Source organism: Morus notabilis, unplaced genomic scaffold, assembly GCF_000414095.1.
Source record: "Morus notabilis unplaced genomic scaffold, ASM41409v2 Scaffold3543, whole genome shotgun sequence".
NCBI classification, from domain to species: Eukaryota; Viridiplantae; Streptophyta; class Magnoliopsida; order Rosales; family Moraceae; genus Morus; species Morus notabilis.
Genome location: NW_010366755.1, coordinates 20,617 through 30,130, shown reverse-complemented (window position 1 = coordinate 30,130; position 9,514 = coordinate 20,617). Strand labels below are relative to the sequence as shown.

Here is a 9,514-nt window from a genome sequence, read left to right as displayed (position 1 = left end):
TTTTTCTCAAAGCTGAATTACAATATGGCTTCGTTTTACAAATATCACTTATACGACTGATTTTTTTGAATTATATTATTCGACACCCCAAAACTACCTCTCAATTAATTTTGTGCGTTTCTGTTAGTGTCTAACTTCCGTATCTTTCTCATAATTGAATTTCACCCATTTCATTTAGATGTTGAATTAAATTTTAACACAAATTTTACAAATTTAAATTAACAACCTAATGCCTCTATATCATATGGTATATGTGTAGCCTCTCTTTTTGGGTCATTGCTATCTTTCTTACATTGCCTCTGTAAAAAAAGATATTACTGTCAAAATCTTCATTTTGTATATTGGCATTAAAAATATTCATATATTTTATATAATATGTAATCTTTACTTTAATAAAATGCTATAACATTTGTACGAGTGTTGTTTTTGTTTAGTTTAAACATGTACGTTTTAAATGTTTTTCTAATGTTTATCTAAACTATGTATATTAATATAATATTTATTTTGATGACACAATCTAACATTTGTAGTAGGTCGTTTTCTATCTATTTCATAATGAAATTGTCATTTATTTGGTGATATTGTTATTATCTTAATGAAAAGTCTTTTGTTACCAGTTATTTAATGATGTTTTTGTTCAAAATTACTCTTAAGGACATTGTATTTACGTTAACGAAGTTGTATTGTTATTTTTATGTTGTCATTAAGTTGAATGCCTTGTCTTATGTTAATGATTCTTATTATCCGAGGTGGTTTTTTTATAAAACTCTTCGTTAGATGCTTATGTTAGCAAAGATTTCGAGAAAATCAGATTATGTAAAAAATTTAAAACTTGCAAACACTGTTATGGTCAAGAATACAATTTAAACTGGTTAATTTGTGATTTAATGATATCTTAGTTCCTTTAGTTTTGAAGATTTGAATTTTTTTTTTTTAAAAGTAGACATCCCACAAAATGTTAGAAATAAACAGAGCAACATTTTGATTAAGTGAAAAAAAACAATATATCATTATAAGATTAATAAAGTAATTACATTATATGTTATTTAAATATCATTACAAAATTAAGCCATGTATGAAATATTCACAAAATTAAGCCTATTTCAGTCCCACGATTGTAATTCGGCCCTATGTATAATTAGCCCTTTTTTTTTTTTTCTTGGAATATAATTAGGTTCGGTTTGGAGTCCTAAATAGCCACTCTTGTTGTTATGATTACTATTTTGAAAGAATAATGTTAGGGACACTAACTCACATCTCAACTCTTGTGTTTCAATTAATTTGTTGTGTGAATCGTCATTTTTATATTAGTGGGTGTTTAAATCATTATCACGTCAATTAATTAATAAAAAAATATACATACTAATAAAAAAATGATAATTTACACGTCACGTCATTTGATACAAAGACTTGAAATTTGAGTTGTTGTCCCTAGCAAATCTACATAAATTTCTTTTTAGTTGGAGAGTATAAAGATTTATGTTCTTTTTCAAATACTATACAATTTTTACCTTTTATTTTCTCCCTTTTCATAATAACTTAAATAAGAATTCCAAAAGACAGCACGAAACTAAATAGGCGATCTAAGGATCTCTCTCTCATTGAGCTGAGATAAAAATATTTTTCTTCGGTAGATTGTACATAGCAATGCAAATCTTATGTGAAGTCCAATACAGTTGGTATTTTGTAGGACTCAAGAACAATATTACCTAACCTAACTCAATTGTAAGGCAGAGTGTGACAATGTGCATTAGCATCTACCTTCTATGCAAGGCAAGTGGGAGCGTAGACATCATTCTGATTGTAGCTTTGCATGAACGTAAAAGAGGAAATGAATGAGAAAAGTGGCTTTTGGATTGAGAATGAATTATCGGAAGGAACAAAGGGAATGACCCAAAAAAAAAAACAAAACAAAATCTTTTGTGACAACTTAAGGCATGTTAGTTAATTAGTTCCTAACATTATGGTCAATCAAGTTTTTCTGATTTGTACGTTTTAAATCCTCAGAACTAGTACAAAAAGATGGTTTGGGATGTTTCGAGTTTGGATAATCTTGACAAATACTTTTTAAAAGTGAATGGGTTATGATTTTTACTTTTTACTCTTAATTCATAACATTTTTAGTCAAATAATTATACTAACAAAAATATATTTATCAAGAGTAAAGAATAAATATCAAGACTCATGCATTTAATTCTCTATTTTTTCTTGGAGTTTTGACGTGAAATGGGCCAAGAATGTTTATTCATCGAAAATAGTAGAAAATATGCCAATATGAAAAGCTTAAGGAAGTATATAAGCTAACTTTTAGTTATAGAAATTAATAGGCCATAATTTGTCAAGTTATGGTTCATAACCAGATAAGTTATGGATAAACTTGTCAAGTTATAGTTCATAGTCAGACAAGTTATGGATAAAAACCGTGATTTATGGACAATAACTTGTCAAGTTATGGTTCATAACCAGACAAGCTATGGACGAAAACAGTAATTTGGCATATTTATTAACTTATGTAAATTATTGACCTATTAATTTTAATTTATCTCAAGTCTTAATCTATTTCTCTCTTTCTTCCTTTATTCATTGCCGCGCTTGAGAGGACCAAATGATAAGGGAGAGACATTGCCCAATTTAGGATGAGACTGAGAAATATAGGCTAACAAGAACCCACCATGGCACTCATCTCCTCTCCAAAATAAATAAATAAATAAATAAAATAAAAGGAAACCCCACTACGTAGATGGTTGTTGAAAACTCTTGTTGTGTCGAATTGAATTATATGGTGTACTTTCTTCACAATACACTGTAGTTGTGTGGCATATGAATATATTATATTACTTGACACCATTGTTTACCATCTTATTGTATTAAGTATTGAACTTTTAAAATGATAGAATTCAGGCCTAGACTTCGACCTTGCTCGTGCCTCAAGTTTCAACCCGACCCCGAGATTAGAGGTTCATTTGGTAGATAGATCCATCAGTGTTTGTTTACAGTGATTTTGAATCATGATTCAGAATCAGTGTTGGTTTGAATGATTCAGAATCAGTATTTGGTTTGGATGATTCAGAATCTGATGTGATGTTTTAAACCAGAATCACTTATGATTCTAAAACCAGCCCCCTCTTGATTCGAGGTGATTCAAACCCCTAATTTTGAATCATGATTTCAGAATCATGATTTGAACCCAAAATCATAAATCATGATCTTAGTTCCAAAAATATAATTAGAATCACTCTAATTTAAATCCTCATACCAAACGAACCCTATGACTTGAACTAGTGTCCAAAGTCAGGTTCAAGACTAAGGTCGGGATCATGCTCGAGTTCAAGTCTGAGGTTCATGATTGGCGACGTGGTTTGGGATTGGGTCGTAGTCTGGGGTCCAAGAGTGGGGCCTAGGTCGAGGTTCAGGACCAAGGCCGAGGTTTTGAGATCAGGATTGTGGTCTAGATTGAAGTTTGTGTAAAATCGAGGCCTAAAATCAAGGTGGGTTCGAAGGCCATGATTTCAAACATACTTGGTTAGGGCTGGGTCTAATGAAGTCGAATTCAGGTTTAAGGTCTGAAAACTTGGTTAGGTGTAGTTCGATTTAGAAGTCTTGGAAGGGGGTAAGATGGTCCTAGCCCTATTGGACCTCAACCCCAATATCAATCTCAAACCAAAATCCCGATCCCAATACCCTACCTCGGCTCCAGTGCCAGTCTAATCCCTATCCTTAACCTCGGCTTCCGCCTTGGTTAGTACTTTAAAATTTTGAAATATTTGATACGTTTGTTAGTAGTTTTAGTGGACGTTTGGTTCATGGATTCGGAATTATTCTCGATTTACGTGTGTTTTTTGTAAGAGAAAATACTATAGCGAACCACAAACCACGATTCAAATCATTGCACAAATATTGTATAGCTACCTAATATACAATACCAGCTAATACATAGCTACCTATTGTATTGATTTTGACTTTCTTAACAAGTTACACAACGTTATGTACGTTGCCAAATACTATGATATTTTTAAAAAATACGTGCTAATACAACGTACCAAATGCACCCTTAATGCATGATTTGAACTCGAATTTTATGAGCATAAACTTTTACAAAATTCACGGCTGTTTGAAAAAAAAAAAAAGAAAAAAAAAAAGAAAACGAAAAGCACTCCCATTAAATGAATATGTTTGGATGCATAACAAGGTTGAGAGAAAACGGAGTTTCTTTTTGTGAAGCCAAAGAAGCAAAGCATCTGCTGTCAAAAGGTAGGGCCACACGTTTTCTCTTTGTACCCCAAAATTAGGGGGGAAAGAAAACAAAAGAAAACAAAAAGTTCCATACCAGTGATGGAAGGCGTGTTATTAGACAAAAATCTGCAAAATTGAACCACCACTTTCCCACATGGAAGGTGTGAAGAACATAATTTTTTTTCCCTCTTTTTTGAGGAAATGCACAGAACTAAATGGACCTAAAACGAAGATATTTGGAAGTGAAATTTTACCCAAAATGGAAAATTAAAACTAAGTAAATCGGAACCAAATTTCAATAAATAAAAAATGCAATCAATATTATTGCCAAAATTACATGGACAGAAAGTTTCAGTAAATATTCAGGTATTGTGAAGCACTCAGAGCTCCTTATGACAATATCCAAACTAAACCTAGTAAGAAATGATACCATCATGTGGAATTTTATCAAAGCTACCAATAAATAATGGAACGGATCGTAAAAATGAAATGCAGACCTTTTGTACTTAAAAAAAAATTGCAGAAATTGGTAATGAGTCCATTCCTTGTAATAATACTTGATAAGGAAATCAGGCAAAGCTCTTCTTGTTGGGTTCAAAGACGTACTTAATAAGTGAATCCTTGATGGGCAACAACTCCGGGAACTCTTTCTTCAACTTAGATGCATCCATTTCATTGTTGCTTCGAGGGGCAACGATGACCTTCGCTTGTTCCTCCAATGTAAAGTTGACCCACTTGAAGCTGGGATCAATGTATTTCTTATACAACTCCAGGATCTCATTGTGGCTCACAACACCGGGGTTTGTGAAGTTCCAAATGCCCCTGCAGTTCCTCTTCACCATCTCAACCGAAATGGGAAGAAGCTCGTCCAAGATGGTCATGCTGTTAGGAATGTCAACCACTTTGTCATAGCGCACGATCTTTGTAATGAAGTTCCGAGGACTGCTCAGATCAGATGATATCGGCATTCGGACTCTAAGGGTGCAGACATTGTCATAAACTTTCAGAAGTTCTTCCACCTGACAGAATGATTGAAAAGAGAGAATTATGTTCATTAGCAAACTAATAAACTTCTCAAAATGAAAAACAGGAAAATAAATGGATGGTTGAAGGAGTTACCATGGCTTTGGTTTTCGAGTAAAATGATCCAGTGAAATTAGGTTTGTCTTCCTCTTTAAACCCAATGCCTGATCTTATAGGATGTGCCTCATCATACTCAAAAATACAACCAGTGGCATAATTCATCATTAGGAGGCCATGCTCTCTGCAGATGTCTGCCAGAGTTAATGTACCAACAACGTTCGTGCGAATTGTCTCGGGTTTATGAGTTTCACACCAATCCACATTGGGCCTTCCAGTCACTCCAGCAGCATTGAAAACATGGGTCGGTTTAACACTCTGAATATCTGCCAAGAGCTGCGCTCGTTCCTCCAATCGCCCTCTTCCGTACTCATAAGGTATTCCTTGTTTCTCACAGATCTTCCCAAGAAGGCCTCCAATCCACCCTGTTCTACCATAAATCAGAAACTTCAGGGATGACTTCTGAGCAGGTGGCTTGTTCCTTGGAGAGGGAACCACCATTTGACTCTGACTAGAATTATCTGCAGGAGCAGAATCGGAGTTGCTGATGTCCGGTCCATCAAATTGTCTTTCAATTCCAGGCATCATCAGCATTCTTGGATGAGGAATCAGTGCTCCAGAAACATCACCCCACCAATCAGGATTCTTTACATACCATTCCATTGTCTTCTTCAGCCCCTCCTCCCATGTAGTTCTTTCAAACCAGCCCAAGTTCTTTAACTTTTGATCATCCAAGAAGTACCTTTGGTCATTGAATGGCCGGTTCTCGACAAACTTAATTTCTGTGTCTGGATTCAAGGAGAAGAGTTCACAAATTTCTTTGGCGACATCGATCACCCTCCTCTCTTTCTTTGTCCCAATGTTGTAGACATGGCCTACCTCACCCCTGTGGAGAATAACTTCAAACGCCTCAGCAACATCTTCACAGTACAAATAACTCCTAACATTTGATCCATCTCCATGAATAGGAAGAGGTTTTCCTTTCATAGCCAAGAGAATGAACTTTGGAATAAGCTTTTCGGGGAACTGGTTGGGCCCATATACATTGTTTCCTCTGGTAGTTATCACAGGCAATCCATATGACCGGCCATATGCCATGACAAGCATTTCTGCCCCGGCTTTTGTAGCTGAATACGGGTTTGTGGGGAGGAGCTGAGAGGCCTCGTGATTTCCAACCACAGCATCTTCTTCGGTTTCCCCATAGACTTCATCTGTGCTTACATGGATAAACCTTTTGATCTGACCAGTGACTTTGCAGGCTTCTAAGAGGACATGGGTCCCGTATATGTTGTTCTTAGTAAATTCGAAGCTGTTACCAAAGGAGTTGTCAACATGTGTCTGGGCTGCAAAGTGCATTATCGTGTCAATGGACTCCGTCAGGAGGATGAAATTGACTAAGTCAGCACTGCCAATGTCTCCCTTGATGAACTTGATGTTGAGGGACGATCGTGAAGGAAGGAGGTTCTTCAAATTTGAGCAGTAATCAAGCTTGTCCAGTACAACAATGTTGTACTCAGGGTAGTTTCGGATAAGTCGGTTGCAGACATGGGATGCAATGAAGCCTGCAGCTCCAGTTATGAGGATGTTCTTTGGTTTATACGCGGTAGCCATATATTATCAGTTCTACAGAAAAACCAAAATAACTCAGACTCTAAGAACTTCAATAGAAAAAAGGCATGAGAAATATTATCTATTAACATGGTCAGAATAAGCATACAAACTTGTGAAGTTTAAGGAGTAAAGACTTTATTTGTTGTATTATTTTGTTTCTGAAAGCATGTAATGAGGCGAGAACAAAATGAATAAAGAAGAAAAACAGAGAATTTGAGGTGTGAAAACACTTAGGGTATGTTTAGTAGTGATTCTTGGAGCCCAAAATCAATTTTCTAGCCATCCACGGTTGAAATTTGTGTTTGGTGAAAACCATAAAAAGTGATTCTTAAAGAATTTTTGATAAATTTACAGTCAACATCAGAAACAGTCCAAAGGCAAATCACCTTGAAATACAATTAATAAAACTTTCATAATACCCATAATATCCCTGAAATCAATACTTGTACAATTACGTAACAGATGTTTTTTTTTTTTTCAGTATAGCTAACAGCAATTTTTCTATAATATACAGCACTACCAAACTGGCCCTTAATCCCAAACCCAGCGAGGAAAGAAACAAATAACTTTTCGGATAAAATAGGCCAATTTGGTTGGTTCATTTTGAAGGAAAATGCTTTTTACTTTTTTCAGAAAAAAAAAGAAAACAAAACTAGTTTTCCGGTAATAAAGCCATTACAACATTTCCATTTTCCACAGAAAAGGTTAGCCATTATGTTTCTTTTCTCCAAATAGATTTCACAGCATAAATAAGCTGAGGAAATACATTCAAAACAAAGCAAAATGATGGGCAGTTGCACATAAGATATTAAGGATAAAAATTCTTGCTACAAAGAGAAAAGAAAGAAAAAAAGAAAGAAAAACAATTTGACAAATGCAATATGAGAATTGGGAAATACCAGAATGCAATAGTAAATGTAAATCATAGGGAAAGAAACAAACAAACAGAGCCCATTAATGCAATGCACAAAAATCCATCGTCAAATAAAAAACAAAACACCCAACTAACAGATCTCTGAAAAGGTTAAACCAATAAGTGAACTAGATCTCAACCACCCACCCAAAATGGAAAGCAAAAAAAAAATCCCACGAAAAAAGAGCCAAAAACGACTCACATTACTCCGACAAACATTAAACACAATCATAAATATACAATCATAACATAGTTGGAGATCTGGGTCCAAAGCGTGAAACGTTAATCCGTGTTTAGCACAATGATTAGCTAAAAAAAACTAAACTTTGTAAGCAATCTGCACTTAATTACTGTGCAAAATGAAGGGGGAGAGAGAGACTTACAGAAAGAGCCGGAATTTCAATGCAGGAGAAAAGATTGAACGAGAGCCCAGATATCAGGAAAAGAAAATGTTGTTAATTTTGGGGTAGAGAATTTCGGAGATGATGGTTGTAGGACGAGGAAGAATTTGAGAGAGAGAGAGAGAGAGAGAGATCTGACTGTGAGGAAGGAAAGTCGTTAAGGTGAGGTATTTATAAATATGCCTCGAAATTTATGTATAATATCATTTTTTTTTCTCTCTTTAAGCGTTGTTATTAATTATTAATTTTCAAATTAATTGAATTTTGTGAATACCTTAAAAAAAGATGTGAGAGGAAGAAGTGGGAAAAAAAAAAAAAAAAAAGGATTATCCAAAAAAAAAAAAAAAAAAAAGCAATGCAATGGACCATTTGCGTTTCGCCACGTTAAGAATGTGGGGGCGATTGTAATTGTAAGATAAAGAGATTAACAGCTACTAAATAAATAAAAATATCACATTATATATGAAAAGCTTTCTATATATATATTTTTTCTTTTTCTTTTTCTTTTTTGAAAGGAGAGCTTTCTATATTATATTAACTTTTTTTAGTGTGTGTTTTAAAAATTTAGTTAAAATCACATTAAATTTTTTTAAAAAAAATAATATAAAAGATGAGATATTTCTCATGCCCTATTCAAAAATTTTCATAAGTAAAAGTTGTATTAGGAGATATATTTAAAAATCATATCATCTCAAATCACATGAGAAATTAAATAATACATAAATCTAAAGAAATGAAACTCATGAAGATCAGTCATAATCATGCAATATGGATGGACTACGTACCTGTCATACCACAAGCTTACCTAACATATTAATACAAAACTAATACGAGTAATTAATGTGAATAGATATCATGAGAGGCATTTTTCATGGATATAGATATATTGTTATATATATCAAATATAAAAGAAAAGAAAAAGGGGTAAATGTGAGAGGTGCCGAAAGCGACCAATTGGGGGCGAGATGAGAGAAAGTAGCAGTGTATTGGAGGGGACCATAATGGCGCTTTTCCATTAAAATCAGATTCATGGCTGCAACAAATTTCATGAGATTGACATTTATAAGGTCCCGACATATTAGTTATTCCACTCAATAAAATAAAAACATGCTTTTAGCAAATAACTATCGAATGAAAATTTAGTCCTAAACATCGACTGGATTTATCAATGAATACGGATGAAATACAGTGATGAACAAAAGTGTCAAGACTGAAGAGAAAGAGACATGTTGGCCAATATAAAATCGAGCGCGATCAAAACTCGTTAGAAAGAACA

The 9,514-nt window shown here is 34.1% G+C and overlaps 1 protein-coding gene across 1 annotated transcript; it reads right to left on the bottom strand.

Moving 5' to 3' along the window:
* Window positions 1–4,578: 4,578 nt before the first annotated feature.
* Window positions 4,579–8,367, bottom strand: LOC21385590 (trifunctional UDP-glucose 4,6-dehydratase/UDP-4-keto-6-deoxy-D-glucose 3,5-epimerase/UDP-4-keto-L-rhamnose-reductase RHM1). Its single transcript, XM_010111050.2, has 3 exons — window positions 8,221–8,367; window positions 5,353–6,936; window positions 4,579–5,252 (listed from the first exon to the last, which is right to left on the bottom strand). Exons 2-3 carry the CDS (start codon window positions 6,922–6,924, stop codon window positions 4,803–4,805), a joined length of 2,022 nt encoding a protein of 673 aa, XP_010109352.1. The 5' UTR covers window positions 6,925–6,936; window positions 8,221–8,367; the 3' UTR covers window positions 4,579–4,802.
* Between the last annotated feature and the right edge of the window lie 1,147 nt (window positions 8,368–9,514).